We start from the raw sequence: 23,227 nt of genomic DNA, 5'->3' as shown, positions 1-23,227 counted from the left end.
CCTCAACTCTAATTCTTGCCCTATCTCTCACGTGTCTCTACGTATACCAGAGATTTAAATATAATTAATATAATACTAAAATATAATACTATTTAAATTTCTGCGTATACATACCCTCACTTGTAATTCTTGCCCTCACTCCGACATGTTCCCACTTACCTCATTTTTATTTATTTCCCTCTTTTGTCACGTGTTCCCACGAACCTCACTACTAATTATTGCCCCCTCTCTCACGTGCCCCCACGTACATGTACCCTCACTATTAATTCTTGCCCTCTCTCTTATGTATTTCCACGTATCCTCACTTCTAATCTTTCCCTTTGTCTTACGTATTTCCACGTACCCACACTTCTAATTCTCACAGGGATCTGAAAATTAGTTACAGATTATATAATCATGGACACACCGGAGTGCCCTAAGACCATGTTTAGACGTTTTAAAGGTCTAGATCAAAAAACGATGAAAATCATACTCTACATCAGACTACATGGTACTTTATACTCGTATATATATAGTACCTTGTAGAGTATGATTTTTATCGCTTTTTAATCCAGACTTCTTAAACGTCTAAAGCTGGTCTTAGGGCACTCTGGTAGGTCCATGATTATATTATCTTTAACTAATTTTCAAATTCTTGCGCTAATTCTTGCTTTCTCTCACACGTGTTCCCACGTACAATCACCTATGATTCCCGCCCTCCACTTATCCTTTTTATTTATACATGTAGCATATCATATAGTCTATCAATCAATTTAAAAAAAAAAAAAAAAAAAAAAGATATGACAGATAAAAAAACCCACAAAAGCCATTTTGTAATATCTAGAGATTTTGATTTACTAAGCATTGATGTCACTATTTTTTTAATTTTATCGGGGTATGAAAAACAAATTTGTTTGCAAACTGTGTGAATCAGCGTAGCGGATTCTCACAAAAGTTTGCAAACATTTTTTTTTTCATAACCCGATAAAATTAAAAAATAGTGACTTCAATACTTATAATTGATTTTATACTCTATTTGATAAAATGAAATATGTTTAAATGTAACATTATAGTAGTTTTCAAGGGATTCTTTTTTCCGAATCAATACACAACGTCAATGTCTCTATTGTGACGTCACGATAACGTCGGGGTTTCGCGCCATTCTCGGATTTTTTTTTCATTTAAGCATTGATGTCACTATTTTTTAATTTTATCGGGGTATGAAAAAAAAATTGTTTGCGAACTATGTGAATCCGCTTAGCGGATTATCAAAAAAGTTTGCAAACTTTTTTTTTTTTCAATAACCCGATAAAATTAAAAAAATAGTGACATCAATACTTATAACTAATTTTATACTCTATTTGATGAAATGAAGTATGTTTAAATGTAACATTATAGTGGTTTTTCAAGGGATTCTTTTTTCCGAATCAATACGCAACGTAAATGTCTCTATTGTGACGTCACGATAACGTCGGGGTTTCGCGCCATTCTCGGATTTTTTTTTCATTTAAGCATTGATGTCACTATCTTTTTATTTTACCGGGGTATGAAAAAAAAATTGTTTGCAAACTATGTGAATCCGTACGCGGATTCTCACAAAAGATTGCAAACAATTTTATTTTCATAACCTGATTAAATTAAAAAAATAGTGACTTCAATACTTATGATTAATTTTATATTCTATTTGATGAAATGAAGTATGTTTAAATGTAACATTGTAGTGGTTTTTCAAGGGATTCTTTTTTCCGAATCAATACACAACGTCAATGTCTCTATTGTGACGTCACGATAACGTCGGGGTTTCGCGCCATTTTGGGGTGTTTTTTTTTCATTTAAGCATTGATGTCACTATTTGTTTATTTTATCGGGGTATGAAAAAAAATTGTTTGCAAACTATGTGAATCCGCGTAGCGGATTCTCACAAAAGTTTGCAAACAATTTTTTTTCATAACCTGATAAAATTAAAAAATAGTGACTTCAATATTTATAATTAATTTTATATTTTATACTCTATTTTATAAAATGAAGTATGTTTAAATGTAACATTATAGGGGTTTTTCAAGGGATTTTTTTTCCCGAATCAATACGCAACGTCAATGTCTCTATTGTGACGTCACGATAAAGTCGGGGTTACGCGCCATTCTCCGTTTTTTTTTTCATAGTGGTATGCAAAAAAAATATTGGCCAATCAGAAAGCCAGATTTGGTATGAAAACAAAGAAAAAATAATTATAGGCCCTAGTGCTATGATAAATAAAAAATATTGGCCAATCAGAAAGCCAGATTTGGTATGAAAACAAAGAAATATTAATCATTATTTGTATATACTAACCTGGTTATCTGTGTCGCTAGGAATGTTCCTGAATTTTAAATTTTAATGAATGCATAATGGTATATGGTGTCAAACTTCATCAAGAAGTGCCCACGGAACCCCCAAAACTCGACAAAAGCCACCGGACTAGTATATCTCGAAGAATTCATCTGGAATGACCTGTATAAGGGGAGACTACTCTAACGGCATAAACAAGGTTGCTACGATGAAGCGATCGTAGCATTTTTGGCATTTTACTTTCCATTTTACGTCAACATGGATTCCGAGTCGGCATGTAAAGTGTGTAGTAGACAGGAGCGCGTGATGAAGAGATGCACGAGGTGTCGGAACGTCATCTACTGGTACGTACGTGTGTTTATAATGATATGGTATACAACGTCACCTGTTTTGACGGATAGCATTTTCTTTTACCAGAACGTAATAGTATATTATTGTGGTTACTATTTACAGATGTAATTTGGGTTTTTGCCGGTTGTAATGAAAAAGATGAAATACTCTGTATAGTGCGTTGCAACATAGATGTAGTACATTCACATTTTATTTAAAGTTGACATTGCAAGTTAAATATCATTTTCCCACGATACAGGTGTTGGCTATATAAGATAATTATCCGACCTCTTCTAGTGTTAGACAATAGAAATGGCTTGATAAAAGTTGATACCTTAAATTTGTCATCAAGTATTTGCTCACGAGTTGAACCGCTATCTTATGTACTCTTATACTCAATACTGATTCCATCAAATTATTTTTCCGGAAGCATTTTCAAAAGTTCTTAACTAAAGTCAAAAATAATCAACGGGGTCAATGTCGATTGTAAAGAATTATTTGTTACAGTATTATTATTGAAATATATTAGTACTTACTAAAAATGAGGAGTTTCCATTATTGCAGAGAGACACAAAACGAACACCACAAAACATACAGACATTCATACAACACAGTGAAAAAGACTATAAAAATAAAAATCTACTTGTATATGTCCTCAGGCCAAGTTCTATTATATATGTAGCCAGATTGGACATGAATTAGGATATGCTATTCTTTATACACCATTGCACTCTGTTAATTTCAAAACAAACCGAACGCGTACACATATGTTCATGATTTCAGGATTGAGTAAGTATTTTTTTTCGTCATGTTCACGATTCCAAACTAATCATAAGGTATGCAGTATTATGAGTGTATTCTAAAATTCCGGAGTTCGTAAAGTTGTGGGTTTTTTTTTCAATTTGATTATAATCATACCCATGCCATTCCGTAAACTATTCCTACGTCATAGTAATATTTTCTCCCTATATACCTGCCATGATTTTCTCTTGTTCAGTTCAAGAGCGTGTCAGTTGAGAGACTGGGTAACCCACAAATACGACTGTGTTCGACAGACGGATGGAGAAACCAAAAAGTCAACTTCTGTAGAGGACAAATCTGGTGAAACATCAAAATACAGACACGATGACGGGTCCATTTTCACGGATGGTAAGTATTTTACTAAATAATTGCTTAAAATTAAACAGTTTATCTGTCAATGATATCAAATGAGAAGAGAAATAATTAAAAGAATATTACATCAAAATTGCTTAATTGAATTAGCAGAAGACGTTTTTATATCCGAAACAGCTGGATTCATTGATTGAAACCCAATCTGATTTAAAATACAGATCCCTTTAGTTACTACATGTGTAAAATGATCTGAGGAAATCCCATTAGGAATCATGTTCGGACGACCTTTATACCATGTGTACTTCAAATCAAATGCATTTTCTGCACCTTTCTACATCAATTGAAAACGCAATTTTGTCCCAGTATATAACATATGAAGTTAGCTTTGTTGTGTTTTGGGGCGAGATTACTTACGTACATGAAAACACTTTGACAGTTTTTTTCAAACTATTTCGTCCCCTGAAATTCACAGTCAGATCCCTAATGGGATTTTCTCAGATCCTCTTATCAAACGTAGTGATAATAAGGATCAATCAGATTGATTGAAACCTGAATATATGTGTTTTCATTAGGACAAATATATTCGACTGTTTTCAAGATATAGCCTTTGTAAACCAAGCAACATGTGTTTAAATGTGCAAAATAGGTTCTGCCTTAGGCAAACTGTCGTCAATGTTTGCCAAATACTCATTAAACGGCGTTTCCCATTTTACAGAATGTGATTCAGTATCTCCTGCCAAACCAGACTATCATCCTACGGTGGACTTCAGTAAAGCTCTACAAAAGAAGAGTACCGTGAAACAGGGGCAGACGACAAAGGTGCCAGTCGGGGCTGATAATGGCGCGGCTGGTGCCCGGATGTACCTAAATGACAACATCTACATGGGCGATACCCCTACCCCTGATCTTAGCCAGCCTCATGATAAGATAATTGTCAAGGGAAACAAAGACAAACAAACAATTGTGATTCAATTGATGTGGTCTGGCGAGGAAATATTAAAAGTGATCGCGAGTGAAGTGAAAATCCCCCTCAACAAACTCAAGGTCATACACAAGGGCAAAGTAATGACGTCAGAAAATATACGGGCAGTTATACGGCCTAAGGCCCTATTCCAAGTGATCGGGGAACGTGCAGAAAATGAGGACGGGTTGGACAAACGAGATATTGATATTATGATGTCACAGCTACATGTGGATAGAAACGAGGCTATTATGGCACTGCGCAAAAACGGGGATGTCATTGACGCTCTGTTGCATGCTGGGAGTAAATAAAACCTTTTAAAGCATATGCCAACTTTCTTCTTTTACATGGTGTAATATTGCTTGCGTAACAGTTAACATCGATTTGCCATGATGTTATAATATGTCATGCACATCTAGTCATGGTCCATAACACTTAAATTAAGTTTGAATAGTTTTCCGAGCAGTTTAATTTTTTTACAGACAAGACAACTCCAATTTATCTCGTGATATGGTACGAATACGAGACCAAATATGTGTCGTAGCTTCGTCAGATGATCGTGCAGCGAAACATAATGGGGGACATTTTGGGCTGCTTGGATAGGTTACAATATATATGAAGAATTTTAGGCGTCTCACGGTCTGTAGTACTCTTATGCATGTAATAGAGTTGATTTGGGCTGTGCTGAATGGTGCAGAGCAGTGCACCGTACGAGAAGGGACATTACGCCAAGCTACTTAGAGTGACAGTGTGCATTTATCTCATAGAGCGATGGTCTTCTTCGCATGAAACTCTTTTAATCGCAATGCAGGTTCGTCAATGCAACATGGCCGAAATGACCATCATAATACTTTCCACATTTCGGCAAGGAAGTCTAACAATGGGACCAAACTCATGTACCACATGAGACCAGATAACGTTCGTGCGGTACTATTATCTCCAGTGGTGATGAAACGTAGCCCTTTGTAATCTTCCTGCTGAAATGATGTTATCAAGTATCTCGTGGTGCGTGAATCATTCCCATTGATTTTTTCGGCAAATTATACTTCAGGATATCGAATACTTAGCATAAGCACACATACCTAAATATTCTTAACAATGCAAACCGTTTTAGGGATTTGCTTTTCTTGCAAATGACTGTTTACTCAACTACCCGTACCCCCTTCCCCAAACCCAATTCTTTTGACTATTTACTAAGATTTGTTCTTCAACTAAGAATATTCAGTACAATTTTGGTCAAAACCCACGATAATGTACTTGGCAAGATACGGTCACAACGCCATATCATTGGACTTGGTAAACACAAAATAGAAGCACTAAAGTCTAATTACACAATGCATGTTTAATGATATCACATAACATGGAAGTTTTTTAACAACCATGTAAACATTGCGGGCTACACCTTGTATGAACAAATTACTTATCACAATAAACAATACCGTACAAATAAAGTCTGGATTAACATAACATTTAGAATACAAGCCATTACGTTTCAAATGATTTACATGATAGCAAAACGAGAAGATAGAAACAACAAAAAATTCATTCATATTTATATCCGGTCACACCTAATTATAATTGTAACTCGATCGGCATTATATATACCTATTTGATAGTATGGAGTGTTTATCTACCATCCAAGACAATTGTTCATATTGTAGATCCCCTTATCTTCCTAAGCACACAAGCTCCCATTTCCAATTCTCCTAAATGTACTGAAATTTCTAGTAATTTTACAGTAAGCAAATACTGGTATTTCCTTGTAATGTATTTATTCTTTGGTGTCTTTTTTCTCTTCTGAAGAAGGTTTCGCTTCTCTCTTCCCTGCCGAGGTAGGTTTACTTTCTTTCTGTCCCGCTGAAGTAGGTTTCGTGTCCCTTTTCCCCGCTGAAGCAGTTTTCGCTTCTTTCTTCTCTGGTGCAGGTTTTGATTCTTTCTTCTCGGGTAAAGGTTTTGTGTCACTGTTCTCCGGTTTTGGTTGCTCTTTTTGGGGTGTATCGGATTTGCTTCGTTCACTTTCCGACCCTTTGAACGCACTTATAACTGTTTCTTCCATTTTAATTTTCTCTTTGGACTTTTTATTGATACGTCCCATAAGATTGCTAATATCCGTCTTCAGGTCCTCAAGAGAATCGGCAAGGAGTTCTATCTTCTTGTCAAGGTTCTGTCTGCGCCTTTCCTCTCTTCTTGCTGCCGCTTCATCCAAAAGATTATCTTTTCGAAGGATTTGTTTTCCCTTTTCACTGAGTACTTGCTTTGCTTCTGGATACTCTTGCAGCGCATCCCAAAGATCGTTCTTTGAAAGACAAAACAAGTCTGAATATCCCATACTTCTGACACCAGCGGTTCGTCTGTTTCCTGTTTTGTTTCCGGGTATATTAAGGATACTGACTTCACCGAATACTTTACCGTCACTTAGAGTCACAAACACCGTTTTTCCATCCTCCGAAACAACCTGTAGTTTACCACGTTTGATGATGTACATTTCCTTACCAATATCTCCTTTACGACAGATGTAGTCGCCCGGACTGAACACCTGAAGTCGTAGCTTCAACACCAGTTCTACAAGTAAACCCGGCTCACAATCCTTGAAAATCTCTACCCTTCGGAGCGTATCTAAATGTACATGTATAGATATTTCAGCTCGGAGTTTTTCCGGAAGAAATTCTAGCGCCTGTCTATCATCGACGGATTGCTTATTGTTCCACGTATAGTCGAACCATTTAACAACACGCTCTTGCAGCTCACCACCGACTTTTCGAATCTCCATGTATCTTTTCACGGCATCTACTTTATGTTGAAAGTTCGTTCTCTGGGCGTTCATTTCGTTTATCATTGCACCGACGTTTCCAAAAATGGTGGCGAAAATGAGCACACCAGCAAGACTACACCCGATACAGTACATGTAAGATGCGGTCCTTTCTGGAACTGGGGTATCTCCTATTGTAGTCAAAGTCAATACCGACCAGTAGAAACTGTACACATATTGTTTTATAAACGTTCCATGGTCTCCAGTGGCGGTATCAGGAAAGACCCATTCATCTGTTCCAAATCCGAAATATCGACTTAACGCGAAGTAACAGCAAGCGTTCCAGTGAATGATGACGAGGATCATTAAGATGAGGTTAGCCACGCGGAACATGTTTGGGGAATTGGTGTGCGTCTCGGCCAGTCTGAAGAAATCCCTCATTCTCCAGAGTTTTAGGATTCTATTTAGACGTAATAATGCGTTGTAACCGACTTGCAGATAGAAAAGTTCAAGTGGTAGAATAGCAAGTAAGTCTACCACAAAGGAGTATGATTTGAGATATTCCTTTGACAATCTTCGGACATTCCTTACAAGTAGACCCTGTTCCAAAAACCCTGAAACAACAAACGACAATAATTACCGAAACAAGATATAGACTTCAAATACTAGTTATGTTCATACTTGTGCATATAAGGATTGAATCCCATAACATGTAGCTATGGGGGATGGGCGTCGCTCTCCCCAATCTTCAAAGGAAGTCTCTACAGGTCTGTGATTGGTCAGCTTTTCTCTCCCGAAATCCAGGGATGGATATAACGACAGTGGTAGATGCCCATAGAGTTTCGAGGATGGACCAAATGTTGATAATTGTTCTTCATCATAGATATGGACAAAAAACTACTTTGAGTATAAAATCACTTCATTATCTGGTCTTGCCTCTCCCCGTGGTTCAAGATATTCAAAGACATTATTGGATCATTTTGAATGTCATATGTTGTACCTTTTGTCGTATGTATAGACAAATAAGAGGTCATCAGAAGTTACCCAAAATCACTTCAATCATCATCTACTCAACGTATGACTTGAAATCGCAACATAGAGTTCAAGGACAGTCAGGTCATAAAAAATGACTTATTATAGACATATTAACCTTGAAATTATTGATTTGTTGTAAGCGTGTAGTTAAAAACGTATTTTGCTGTAACTACACTGTATTTGGCTGCCACAACTAAGTGGATGAATGTCCTAACCATTCGGCCTCTGTGACCCTATATGAAAACACGTATAACGTCTTTACACAGTACAGATTTAGCTCCCTTGCGGGTAGGTATCCATCGTGACGTCATCATTTTGTAAACAAAACTCAATTTGTTTTCTCTGAAAATTCGTTACACTGCAAACACATGGCGTCATAAAATGCAGACAACCAATATCTACCCGCAAGGGCAGATAAGTTTGAAATATTGTAATTCAAAAGTAGTCTAGAATACGTTTCGATACAGTATATAAGATCTTAAATAAGTTTTCATTTTTTTCATAAAAAAATTATGAAACGGTTCTTATAAGTTTCTGTCACGACATCCACAAATCCTGATGTGACATCATTTTTAGAAACGTCAATTAATTCATGATATCACAGTGAATTTTCAGCAAATGAAAAGTGTTCAAGGTTACAGTTGTCTGATACTGACCACCGAATGCTTACCCATTCGACTCATGAAAAACATGTCCAGCATGTACAAAAAGTCAGATAAGTAGTCTAGGGGCATCCAGATGGGCATCAGGTCAGGGGTGTTGATTTCGTAGAAGACGCCTCTGAGTATGATGAAGATAAGGTTGTACAGGACTGCTGACGTCACCATGAAAGATAGCCAATAATAGGACGGATTCGCTGGGTTAATGACCAAAGTCCTCCAGAATCTATAAAAAGATACAGAGGGTATTCTGTTACAGTAAAACTTCGATTTTTCTAAGTTGAAGGGACCGTATACTGTGTGTATATGTACAATGTGTATAGGTACGATCATTCCTCAATTCTGATTAGGCCACATACTGAATCTAATATGTTTTCTTCCTTTCTTATTTCTTTCTTTCTTTCTGTGTTTATTTTATTTATCCGATGACAAACATGATATATATATATAAAATATCAAAGAAACACAAATTAACAAAGCATGAGAATTTATTGACTCGTGCCCTATCCGGGCCTCGAACTCACGATCTACGGCACCCAATCGCCTAGCCAAACATACCTGCGCCTTCTACCACTACGCCACATCCACATCTCCAAAAAATGATGTATGTATGACGAAGTGATAGTCGGTTCGATATGCTGACATGATCATTGTGGAAATTGTCAAATTAATCTTTGGATCAACTACACATAGTGTATATGATACATTGTGTTTAGTAAATATTAAATATCAAAGAAACACAATTTAACAAAGCATGACAATTTATTGACTCGTGCCCTATCCGGGCCTCGAACTCACGGTCAGCATATTTAACCAACTATTACTTCGTCATTGAAACATTCTTTTTTGGGGATGTGGATGTGGCGCATTGGTAGAAGGCGCAGCTATGTTTGGCTAGGCGATTGGGTGCCGTAGATCGTGAGTTCGAGGCCCGGATAGGGCACGAGTCAATAAATTGTCATGCTTTGTTAAATTGTGTTTCTTTGATGTTTAATATATATATATATATATATATATATACATATCAACACCTTGTCCTGTAGAAAATGCGAAAGTTTCACTAAAGAACTAAAAAATATAACTTAAAAGGTTTCACTGAATTGATTCTCTCTGTCACACCTCTATATATGTAGCAGAATTTTGGCCTTACGATAGAGTAAATATATCCGAGAAGTAATGTTGATCGAAATCATCCAGAGAGGCTCGCCCAGTGACAGTGAATCTCTCCAAAAATGGATCGCTGACTGCAGCACTCTCCCGGCGGATCTGAAACTTTACAAGTGGCAACCAAATACACGATAATACATTTATGTAGTGGTAACCAAACACACGATAGCACATGTTACGTAAGTGTATGTACAAAGGACATCGGGAGCACACAAAAGCGTATGTACAAAGGACATCGGGAGCACACAAAAGCGTATGTAAAAACGACAACGGGAACACACAAAAGCGTTTGTACAAAGGACATCAGGAACACACAAAAGCGTATGTACAAAGGACATCGGGAACACACAAAAGCGTATGTACAAAGGACATCAGGAACACACAAAAGCGTATGTACAAAGGACATCAGGAACACACAAAAGCGTATGTACAAAGGACATCGGGAACACACAAAGGCGTATGTACAAAGGACATTGGGAACACACAAAAGCGTATGTACAAAGGACAACGGGAGCACACAAAAGCGTATGTACAAAGGACATCAGGAACACACAAAAGCGTATGTACAAAGGACAACGGGAGCACACAAAAGCGTATGTACAAAGGACATCGGGAACACACAAAGGCGTATGTACAAAGGACATTGGGAACGTACAATAGTGTATGTACAAGGGACATCGGGAACGTACAATAGTGTATGTACAATTTACAAAAGACATCGGGATCACAGAGTAGTGTTAGTACAAAAGACACCGGGAACACAAAATAGTTTATGTACAAGGGACATCGGGAACGTACAAAAGGGTATGTATAAGGGACATCGGGAACGTACAATAGTGTATGTACAAGGGACATCGGGAACGTACAATAGTGTATGTACAAGGGACATCGGGAACGTACAATAGTGTATGTACAAGGGACATCGGGAACGTACAATAGTGTATGTACAATTTACAAAAGACATCGGGATCACAGAGTAGTGTTAGTACAAAAGACATCGGGAACACAAAATAGTTTATGTACAAAAGACATCGGGAACATATAATAATGTATCTACAAAGGACATCGGGAACACAAAATGGTTTATATACAAGGGATATCGGGAACACACGATAGTGTGAACAAAGGACATCGGGAACACAAAACAGTGTATGTACAAAAGACATCGGGAATCTATTAATTTCGGTTATTGTTAATGTTTTGTGTTGAGATTTTCAGATTGCGATATTGAACAGAATGTTGTAACAGTATGTAATACTTACTGCAGTGGATCCACGGCGCACCTGCAAAATAAAATATCAAAATGCCACCATAGATTTGAAAGCTGAATATAAGGCAGAATTTAAAGTTATATTTGTGATTAAATTCAACGAAAAAAAAATTCATGGATCAAGATGACTTTCTCTGTCCCCAGGAATAAAGGCGCTACATTCGAGCAACTTCGTGCAATAGGTAGTGCGGTACTGCAGCATAGGGTCTTCTCGTAATACCGAAGGCGTGAGAATTTTGGTGTTTGGGGAGAATGGCTGAGAAGCGTTTAGCGGTGTATAATTTAATGATTTTGCGTATTGCTGGTCCCCCCCGGAAAAAGTATTACGATTTAGAAAGGCTGCGATGAGTTTTACAATGCATTTTGATAAACGTTTACGTCTCTCGTCGTAAAACACACAACCGTATATATTTTATATACTTTTTTTCACATTTCATTACATATAATCCTTGTACACATATATAGACAGTGGCGTCACTAACAGGAAATTAATGAATACGCAAATTGGCGAAATTGGCGTGTGAACGCTTAAGGCGCGAGAATTTTGGTGTTTGGGGGTCCGGGTGATCTCCCCGGAAAAAAATATTGTTATTTAGAAAGGCTAAGTGAGTGTTTTACGATGTATAAGTTAATGATTTTGCGAGCACCGAAGGCGCGAGATATTGCTGTTCAGATGGGTTCGGAGGTCTCCACGGGAACAAATATTACGCTTTAGAATGGCTGAGATGAGTTTACTATGCATTTTGATGGAATTGGGAGCGCCAAAGGCGCGAGATTTTGGTGGTTAGGGTGTCCGGGAGTCTCCCGCATTCACAGGAGGTGATTCATTCAACACACAACCGCATATACTTCATATACTTCATACTCCCCCCCCCCCGGCAAAAATATTACAATTTAGAATGGCTGAGATGAGTTTTGCGATGCATTTTGATGAATTTGCGAGCGCCAAAGGCGCGAGATTTTGGGGGTCTCTCCCAGGAAAAATTATTATAATTATGTTAATTTTTCGATTTCAAGTTACTTGTATTAGGAATGATAGCTGTGAATGTCGTCATACCATGCAACCCAGCTCGATATGAAAAAAACCGGCTTCAATCCATCGGCACATTGTTGTGTAACTCAAAATAGTAATGAATAAATTATCTTGCTAAGACATATAAGCAAATAAATCTTTTACTAATTTTTTTGAAGAAGTATAATATCTTCATGACATTTTTAGTTTAGTTTATGTGTATTGGATTTTTATTATCAAAGGTTTGAATGTGCCGATGCAAAATGTTGGGGGCAAAAAGACTTGTTTGCTCACCGCCCCCGCCCCCCCCCCCCCCCTATTCTAGGAAACGGGAAGGGGGGCACGCTTCCTACGTCCCTGTATCAATAAACTACACAGTAGCATACTGATAAAATCACAGGGTACTTTTCATGAAGCATCGTAAAACTTTGAGAGAACCTTCCAGTTTTTTTTCATAATCAAATTCTCCGATAATTTTCATACCAATGCCCATTTGTCGATATGACATTAACGCATAATGATAGGTTGCTACCATATGTATACATTGTACATGAAATTAGCAAAATAATGGTCTCAATATGTTTCATGTTTGGCCCTACCAAAGATCATAAGATTTACAGTAGCCTAAGCTCATGTCTACATATGCCACGTACTGTCGATATGGCTCTTCCCCATTTCTTTCTAGCGTCACTCTGGCCTTTTCCTGCACTGGAGCTCTTCCGTCGGAGTCTCTCTATCATGTTGGAAGTTCTTTTTTGTATCTTTCCATGGTTTTGAGGTTCTTTCAAAGGATCTCGGACGCCATTTTTCACTGTTTGTCGCGTCGTTGAATGTATCCAGGAAAGTGACGTCATAAATAAAATAGAGTGACGTCATGAAACCGGACGTCATTTTATAAAGGGGCATAAATCTCACCGCAAAAATCTTACTCGTCGAAAGGCATTCTAGCGATTTTTCCCGATGTTGATGCAATCTGAATATAAAAGGCCAATTGTTTATTTATACCTCTTAAAATAAAGAATTAGCATTACATATCCAGATTGAAATGAAGAAAGAAGGAAGAGAAAGATCAAAAGACAGTGAGAAATTATGGATAGAAGATCACCAAAGTTCCATTTTTAATACAGTATAATATATCTTTGCCGTCTGTTTAGTTGTTTTAATTAACGTAGACCGTCCCTTCCGTCCCCATAACGTCGCTATCCGGATCCCAGGAAAAGTATTTTATTTCTCCGTACCAATCTATTAAAACTTGCTTCTGACATCGGCATTCGAGCAATGATTTCGTTCAGAACCTTTCCGAGTGTTAACTTGAAGTGTATCAATCTAAAGGTGTGGAAATCGGTAAATATAGCATAATTTTGAAGATCCGTCCATGAAGTAAAATCCAATAGTCGCTAAACAATTAAAGATTTACCGGGACCCAAAATGAAAAACTTCACGTCAGTAGTAACAAATGAATAACCGTTATCACTATAATTGTATACCTATCGTTTTGCAGAATAGAAATAAATGCTCAGTACTGGATGCCGAAGGAAGGTGTCTCTTCGTAAGATACCGGTATACTAATTTTCGTCCTGGAACGGACAAACAAAATACGAAAATAAAATTGCTGGAAAATATTTTCATTAAATTTTTTATTACTTAACTTATTATTTGAAAGATGCTATGACGGAAAATAGTCCATTTCAATACAGTATCACACAGAGCAAAATATTTGTCTCAGAAAAATCTAATATATTTCCTGCTGAACAAAACTCTTTTTGAAAGTTTGAGATCAGGCCTACATAAATATGTAGCTTGCAAACTGGTTTTTAATATTTTATCTAATACATAAATAAAACCATTAAGACATATAATAATTGTGTTATTTTCTATGCTCCAATAATATAATAAATATAGAAAACTAAAAGGGTAAATGAATAACATAAAACGTTGAAAAGTGTTACGGCTTTGCCTATCTTTAACGTGTTCAGGCTAAAATTTAAGGGTGTTAGAAAGCAAATCGGTCATATTTTGAAAAATAATGCGGTGAGGTGTACTTTTAATTGGCTGTTCTTATTGCAAATAAGCCAATTTTCATGGAACGTTTTTGGTTTTTTTTAGAACATTTTTTTTAGAAAAAAAAAGAAAACGACTATTTTGACGCAATTTTTTTACTAAAATTGGGTCCGGATTTAATTTCAAAATAACGATATTTCGTTTTATTGTGGAAAACCCAGCTTCTTGAATATAGTTATGAATTCTATATCACCTACTGAAAGTATTAACATATTACAGACATATCATTTATATGTAAGGGATGCTACAGGGAGGAAATATTATTTATTTAAAAATTCTTAGAATCCGGAAAATTAAGTCATTAATACATATCTTTAAGCAACCCTGGAAGAAAAATTAACCCGGTGCCATATGATTTTTATTTGGTTTTTGTTATCAGGGTATACATAAAATCAAAATATCAAAAAATGAACGAAATCCTTGAGAGGAAACCAGAAGGGACGGTCTAACTTAAATGTTTGATTTTCGATCCTGGCGCTTATGTAGACGTTTAAGGTTTTCGTATTAGCTAACTATGAGGTAGTATCTCGTAATAAATACTTACCTTTGTCGTAATAACGACTTAGTATCTCGTAATAACGACTTACCTTTGTCGTAATAACGACTTACCTTTGTCGTAATAATAACGACTTACCTTTGTCGTAATAACGACAAAGTGATAAAAAGAAACCAAAGCTTAATTTTTGTTCAGTAGGCTTTGTGTGATTCTTGGATAAGAAATCACAATCAATCACCGAAAGTATTTAATTCGGGAAACATGGATTTATGTGTTATGTATATGTATTCAAGAAATGAAGTAATTTAAAACAGTGAAATTATTGGGACAAGAAATTTAAAGCATTCAATTTTCAAAGAAAGAAAGTGCATGTTTCTACTAAAAATCAAAACATCATTTTAGGAATGTCTGTGCTGTCAAAATACATGTATGTAACCCTATAGAGGTATGCAGGCTGGTAGCCTTGCTTAAGCCCCAATCATATTATTGGTGATAGATGATTGTAACCCTATAGAGATAGACAGGCTAGTAGCCCTGCTTAAGTCCCCATGAATATCATTAATAGATATGATATTTGAATATTTCCTCTAGGTAAACAGGAAGTGGGGTACCTGTTGAACCTTGACAGAAGTTGTTATGTTAGCCGTGTATAATTGTGGATCGCGGGGCTGAGTTAAATTATAGTGTATTTTATAAGAGTACAAGTATTAGTTATTTAATAACAACCATGTATATATTTATTAGGCTGTGTTTAATTTCATAGTGCATTATTGTGGTGTATATAGTGTTGCTTAGACCTAGTATTGATGTGTAGTATATTTAAAGGTCAGTAACACGGGATTGTTTACTCATGTTTGCAGCCAGAGTTAGGTTGTTGTTTTAAGGCATGGCCAAACTAGGTGACCGAAATATCAGTAAATTGTTACGGCACCTACTTAGTAGCGACTATGTGGGATGTTCTGGAAAGCATGACAGGACATCGCACGGTCTATGCACGTGTTAAACTAGGTGACCAACTTATTAGTTAATTGTTACCGAATAGGTATGGATATGGTAGGGACTACGTGGAATGTCTGGAAGGAATGACAGGACATCACGTAGTCCACACACCTGTTTAACTGCGCAGTATAGTTGGTGCAAAATGTGCATATTACAGGCGGTTCTGTCCAGCCTCAACCAAGTCCAGTCAGAAAATCAAAACATTTCTATTTTGTTAAGCCTGCATCAGGCGCCGATAAGGCTGTATTCTGAATTAAAATTAGTAAATTTTGACAGTTTATGATGAGCTGGGTAACCTTTGGGGCAAGCATTGTCCCAACGGCACGTGTACCAGTCACGTACCCAATCATTATAAATAGAGGGCCGCAATAGGCCCCAGTCAGACGGAAACTAGACGGAGACTGAAACTAGACTGAAACTAGACTGAAATTAGACGGACATTAGACGGGAATAAGACTGAGACTGGGTACTTCCGCCTCACATACACCTACGTCACCGCCTCATCTAGGGCCACCCTTGGAGAGAGAGAGAAAGTGAGAACTCTTGTCTACACTTTGAATAAAAGCCGTTAACAAGCTTCTACCCTGCTCCTTGTCGTCATTTCGACCAACACAGCCATCCATAGGGCGACAAGGTGGGGTAAGAGGTTATGTTATTTGGTGCCGTGACCAGGATCTTCAATATAAAGAAGAAAAGAAAGAACCTGAAGACGAAGAAACAGACGGCTAAAGGTAAGCGAAATTTCTCTACTTTGATTAGTACCTCTAGTAGCTGACCATTTTTAATGTTGTTTAGGTATTTAGTGGTATAGTTTGGTTAGTTAGAAACCAGGTACTGTCAGTATACATATTTTTGGCAATATTTAAAAAAAAAAAAAAATATATGTCTCTCAATTTAGATGTAGACATGGCCCAATTAACTGAGCGTATGGCAGGTCTAACACAGACAGAACAAAATAAAAATATGCCCACAGATCAGAATATTTCTCAGGACAATAGTGAGGTAGTGTTCAGAAACATGGCACAACATTTTAAGAACTTCTCTGCAGCTATGACAGCACAGGGAGTTTTCCAGGTCGTTAGGTCATTTGAGGGTGACCCCACTCAATTCAAGACCTGGATAAAAGAAATAGAAAAATACGCGAAATTAGTAGGGCTAGATGACAAGGAAATCCCTAAAATAGCGTATCAAACAAGTGTAGGTTCAGTAGGGGATTTTATCAAACGATATTTAGACGATTTAGAGGGAGATCTGTCTTGGGAGGACCTTAAGAAACTCCTCAAACAAAGATTCGCTGACATAACAGATTCGCATCAAGCTATGGCCTTATTACGTAAAACAATACAGAAACAGGACGAAAGCGTCCAGATATACGCTGAACGACTCCTGCAAGTAGCAGAAGACGCGTATCCTGATGCCCAGGAATGTGAAAAGGGCATTGTTCAAAGACAATTAGTTAACGCCTTTTGTGATGGGTTGCATTTCGACTATGTTAAGATGAAGGTTATGCGCGAGGACCCAGACACATTAGAGAGGGCGGTACATATAGCTATGCGCGAACAGAACCTTAGGAAAAGGTTCAATCTAAGACAAGACATGAATAATGATAATGACATGGTCTTAAGGCCAAGACAGGAACATGTATATGACCCTCAGATAGCCCCCTACGCAAGACACCTACTTTAACCTTAGACATAACGAAACTAACACGAGGCGAGAAGTACCAATGGACATTGACCACACCAGACAGAGACAGTGTTATAAATGTAAACAAAACAATATCATAAGACATAGACCACGCCCAGTACAAGACAGAAATAGTTTTAGGGAAACACAGAGGCAGACACCCCTTAATAGAGCCCCTAGAAATAGGTATTCAGACAATAGCAGATATCATAACCAAACTCAAAATAGGTCGTATAGTACAGGTAACAGAGTGCAAACTCAGAACCCCCCACAAGTGCAGTCATTAGGTCGAAATAAACAAAAATCACAATTCAGATGTTTTCAATGTAATGAAGAAGGTCACATAAGAAAGAACTGTCCCCAATTAAATAGAAAAGGAAGGCCGTTAAAACTAAAGACCTCGCTTCATAAGGAGACCGATGGGGCGAGGTTAAAAAAAGAAATAAGAAGCATGTGTCTAAGAAAATAGAAATATCGGGTAACCCAAGTACAACTGTGATAAAAATAGGTAAACAAAAATTAAGAGCTCTCTTAGACACAGGTGCTGAGGTTTCCATAATCAGCAATAGGATTTTTAAGATGTTACCGAATAAACCACGACTAAGAAAAGAAAGCATGACTCTCCAATCCGTCAGCAGTACACCGCTCAAGGTAATAGGTTCAGCAGACATTTCATTTCAAATAAGACATTTGACCTTAAGACATAAATTTTATGTTGTTGATGGCATGAACAGAAACTGCATCCTTGGTTTAGATTTTCTTAAACAAAATGGCGTTAGAATGTATTTTGACCTTGCATGTATGCGTATAGGTAAGACCTATGTTCAATTAGAGGAAGACATACATATTGCCTCAATAATAAGGACCACCCACAAGACATTGTTAAGACCGCAAACGGCAACGGTATGTCAGGTAAGACTCCCAAGAACTTTTAAGATACCAGGATCAAAGCTCTTAGAGATATCAGCAAATGACACTTGTATATATGCTGAACCTGGTTTGACCTTACAAAACGGTGTAACAAAGGTCACGAACCCTCGCAAGATACCTATCTTGATACTTAACCAAACAAACAGGACGATTAACCTAAAACGAGGAAGTGTAGTAGGCAAAGCACAGGCCTTAGAAGACAAAGACATTTCAAGTATAACTGCGACAAAAGACGATGACAAAGACGAAGAAAACTTTAAGGAGGTAGATGTACCAGACGAGTACAGTGCTGAGACACTAAAGATATTAAGAAGAAACAAGGATCTATTCGCCAAAAAGGATTCTCAGCTTGGACATACAAAGACAGTTAAGATGCATATAGAAACAGGAGATCACAAACCAATTAAGAACCGACCTTACAGGACACCCCTGAAGAAACGTCAAGTAGTGGACGACGAAGCTATTGACGAGATGTTAAAGGCAAAGGTCATAGATAGGTCTAGAAGTCCCTGGAGTTTTGGCTTAGTTGTAGTTGATAAGAAAGATGGAAGTAAGAGAATGTGTGTAGATTTCAGGAGTTTAAATAAGATCGTTACCCCGATGTCAGTACCTCTTCCTTTGATAGATGACATTTTGACCCTCCTAGGACACTCAAAACATTTCACTACATTAGATTTGAAAAGTGGATATTGGCAAGTAGAACTCGACGAGGAAAGTAAACAAAAGACAGCTTTTGCCTGTCACAAAGGACTATTCCAGTTCAACAGAATGCCTTTCGGACTAAGTAACGCCCCTGCTGTCTTCCAAGAATTGATGAATATTGTATTACAAGGATGTGAACAATTCGCCACGGCTTACCTTGATGATGTCATAATTTACAGTAGGACAGCTGAAGAACACCTGAAACACTTACAGATAGTCTTCAACAAATTAAGACAACATGGACTCAAACTAAAGCTTAAGAAATGCACTTTCTTCAAGAAAGAGACGGAATATCTTGGCTTTATGATTACGGACAAAGGTGTAAAGCCGGACCAAAAGAAAGTTGAAGCTATTAGGGCCTTACCAACCCCTACTTGCGTAAGAGATGTAAGAGCGTTCATTGGAATGTGCGGTTACTACAGGAAACACATCCCCAACTTCTCAAAAATAGCGGAATGTCTTACAGAACTAACCAAGAAGTATGCTAGGTTCAAATGGACTGAAGAATGTCAGAAGTCATTTGACTATCTTAAAGAAAGTCTTACAGTAGTACCTCTACTAGCATACCCAGACCCAAACCTACCATATGTGCTTTATACAGATGCATCAGACACATGCATAGGAGCTTGTCTTACACAGAAGACAAAGGAAGGTGAAGAAATGCCACTTTATTACTTGTCACATAAGCTTAGCCCAACACAGCGTAGGTGGTCTGTGATAGAGAAGGAAGCTTTTGCTGTGGTATATGCTCTTCAGAAGCTTGATAACTACTTACACAACAGTTCCTTTGTAATAAGAACAGACCATCGCCCACTTTCTTACATATTCTCAGACAAGAAGACATTGAATAAGAAACTCTCCTTATGGTCCCTTACTGTAGCATCCTATAATTGTAAGGTAGAATATATTGAAGGTAGATTTAATTGTTGCGCGGACTTACTATCGCGACTACCAACAGATACAGCGGAAGAAGCTGAGGATAAGCAAGGAGAAACCCAGGAAACTACAGACATTCATGATGTCTTGGACGTAGATGACAGAGCCTTAGAGATTGGAGCTCTCAACTCTAACAAGTTTAAGCCAAGAGACTTTGTCAGTAGTACAGTTGATACTCCAGACGATATTGTTAAACCTCATATGGATCTCCCTAAAGACATAGACATAAGAAAAACTCAAGACAATGACGAAGACATATCAAAGCTGAGACTTAGACTTTGTAATGGACAAGCAACCAAGAGTGAGGAGGAGCGCTTCTTGGTTGTAGATAACTTAGTGTATTATCTGTCAAACGCGGAATCAGATGACCCGGTCTTGAGACTTTACATTCCGAAGGAACTTGAAGGAATGGTGATAAGACAGTATCATGATTTCCTAGGTCATATGGCAGTTGACAAAACATATGACGTAATAAGAAAGAAGTATTATTTTCCTTTGTTATACAAGAAGGTTCACCAACACATTGAAAAGTGTGTGACTTGTCAGACAAGAAGTCACAGTAACCCTCATCCTCCTCTTCAAGACAGCCAGATACCCCCATACCCTTTTGCTAAGGTAGCAATGGATTTGTCAGGCCCTTACCCCCAGACATTATCAGGAAACAAATACATCGTGTCGTTCATAGATGTTTACTCTGGCTTTCCGGAAGCATTTCCAGTCCCTGACAAATCAGCAGCAAACATTGTACATCTTATCTTGGAAGAACTATTCCCAAGATATGGTAGCGTATTAGAACTGGTTACAGATAACGGTTCAGAGAATATTGCTAGATCAGTAAAGGAGACACTAGAAGCATTGAATATCCACCATGTTACCACTTCTTATTATTGCCCTCAGTCAAATGGAAAAGTGGAGAGATTTCATAGAACGATGGTAGACATTTTGGCCAAGAAGATCAAAGAAAACGTTAACACGTGGGATCTTTTCTTGAACCAAGTATTGGCCGCAGTAAGATTTCATACCAGTGAGGTAACAAAGGCTTCGCCTTTCTTCCTGCTTTATAACCGCGATGTAGTACTCCCCTTGGACACAATCTTAAAGCCAAGACGGCGGTATGCCGGTGAAGAGTTACACAAGATCGCCTTAGAGCAGCAACATAAGTCCTTTGTTCTAGTGCATAGACACATGAAACAAGCGAAGAAGAAACAGAAGAAACTCGCTGATAGGAACTGTAAAGACGAGGATCTTAAGACAGGAGATCCGGTTTACATAAGAAACCATAAGCGTACCTCAAAACTGGACAATAAATGGACACCGTACTATAGGATTATAGAGCAAACTGGACCAGTAAGTTTTAAGGTAAGAAACCAGCTGACAGGTGAAGTCACGAAGACACACGCGAGGCATTTACGATTAGCAAATGTTGATGAATGGGAGTTGCCCAAAGATAATATAGGTCGACCTTTAAGGAAATCGACATATGTAGTTCCCCCTGAGAGCAGTTCAGAGGAGTCTGAGGAGGAAACATCCTTAAAAAGAGTCATAAGATATAGAAGACAAGAAAGGTCAGATTCGGACTCTGAGGATGATATTCCGTTAATGGAGCTAAGACAAAGGCTCCGGACTCGAGAATTGGACAAAGCTAGTCCTATTGATTCAGATGATGAACTTATACCTTTATCACAATTGAAAGGTAAGTTAAATGAAAACAATAACGCTGACACTCAGACAGATGGTGTTGACGATGTTGATGATGCGTCTGAGACAGGTTGTACTGCTGATGACATGGAGATTGATGCGATAAATAAATTAGCAAATGAAGTTACGACCCAAATCTCCACCGCAGTAGATAAAACATGTCAAGATGATAGGCTCAACAATAGAAAAGATGTAGATTCTAAGAACCAGACAAAGAAAGTTAAGAGAAATATATCAAGAGACTCTGAGGACAATTCAGAGCTATTTAAAAAATGTCTGAAATATTTTCTTCTAGATCAATAACGAGATTCATTAGTGAATCGTTTCTTATCGTTTCAGAAAACGAAATATAAGCTTTTGTTCTTAATCTAAGATATTGATGAATATTTAGGTACATACACTAAGATCGACAGGGCCCTTAGTGAAGCAAAGGAATTAGTTGGATTAGCTAGAGATTATCTTAATCATTTGAAACTTCGGATCAATATGCTATCTCTAGGACATTTAAGCCCTTCAGTCATTTCACCCCCAGACTTGTACGAACTCCTTATAGAAGTAGAAAGCAAACTTGACCCAGGTGTAAGAGTACCTTTTGACCCGGAAACTGACCTTTGGAAATTTTATAAGACAGTGACCTGTACGACACTTATTAGTACTGATAGCCTTATTGTAGTTATTTCCATTCCATTAATAGACATGATTGGCAAGTTTGCTGTGTACCGAGCACATAACCTTCCTCTTCTGTACCTTGGATCGAATCAAACAAATATTTTGGCGACTTATAAATTAGAAGCAGAAGCTCTTGCAATCAATGAAGCGAAAACACAATTGGTTACAATGACAATTGAGGAGATGAATCAATGTGTAAATAACGTTAAAAACTACTGCAGGTTTCGTAGTCCAATGTATACTGTAATGGGAAATAAGAAATGTATTGTTAATCCTTTTATGAATTGGACCAATAATTTAGTTAAATATTGTACTACAGTAGTACAAAATACAAACACTTCCCATATGGCCCAGTATTTGACCAATGGCCAATGGATAGTTGTCCATGATAGATCCTTGACCTTTACACTGAAATGCCCCTATAGAACCCAATCTGGTACTGTGGTG

General features: G+C 37.6%; 2 protein-coding genes across 4 annotated transcripts; one reads left to right on the top strand and one right to left on the bottom strand.

Annotated features, from left to right (window-relative positions):
- The first annotated feature begins 1,972 nt into the window (after positions 1-1,972).
- On the top strand, positions 1,973-5,062 carry LOC138327625 (uncharacterized). The gene is made up of 3 exons (XM_069273884.1): positions 1,973-2,651; positions 3,635-3,786; positions 4,466-5,062. Exons 1-3 carry the CDS (start codon positions 2,566-2,568, stop codon positions 5,020-5,022), a joined length of 795 nt encoding a protein of 264 aa, XP_069129985.1. The 5' UTR covers positions 1,973-2,565; the 3' UTR covers positions 5,023-5,062.
- Positions 5,063-6,033: 971 nt separating this feature from the next.
- Positions 6,034-13,442, bottom strand: LOC138327623 (cyclic nucleotide-gated channel cone photoreceptor subunit alpha-like). Of its 3 annotated transcripts, none has more exons than XM_069273881.1 (5): positions 13,257-13,442; positions 11,584-11,604; positions 10,305-10,426; positions 9,166-9,380; positions 6,034-8,074 (listed from the first exon to the last, which is right to left on the bottom strand). In XM_069273881.1, the coding sequence occupies exons 1-5, from the start codon at positions 13,341-13,343 to the stop codon at positions 6,483-6,485; spliced, it is 2,037 nt and encodes a 678-aa protein (XP_069129982.1). In that variant the 5' UTR covers positions 13,344-13,442; the 3' UTR covers positions 6,034-6,482. The 3 variants fall into 3 exon arrangements, with proteins under 3 accessions (XP_069129982.1, XP_069129983.1, XP_069129984.1); XM_069273882.1 differs by having other exon boundaries at positions 10,305-10,420; XM_069273883.1 differs by having other exon boundaries at positions 13,203-13,319.
- Between the last annotated feature and the right edge of the window lie 9,785 nt (positions 13,443-23,227).

The sequence above is a fragment of the Argopecten irradians genome, chromosome 7 (assembly GCF_041381155.1).
Source record: "Argopecten irradians isolate NY chromosome 7, Ai_NY, whole genome shotgun sequence".
Lineage (NCBI taxonomy): Eukaryota > Metazoa > Mollusca > Bivalvia > Pectinida > Pectinidae > Argopecten > Argopecten irradians.
The sequence above is the reverse complement of the archived record's forward strand: the minus strand, read 5'-3'. Positions and strand labels throughout refer to the sequence as shown.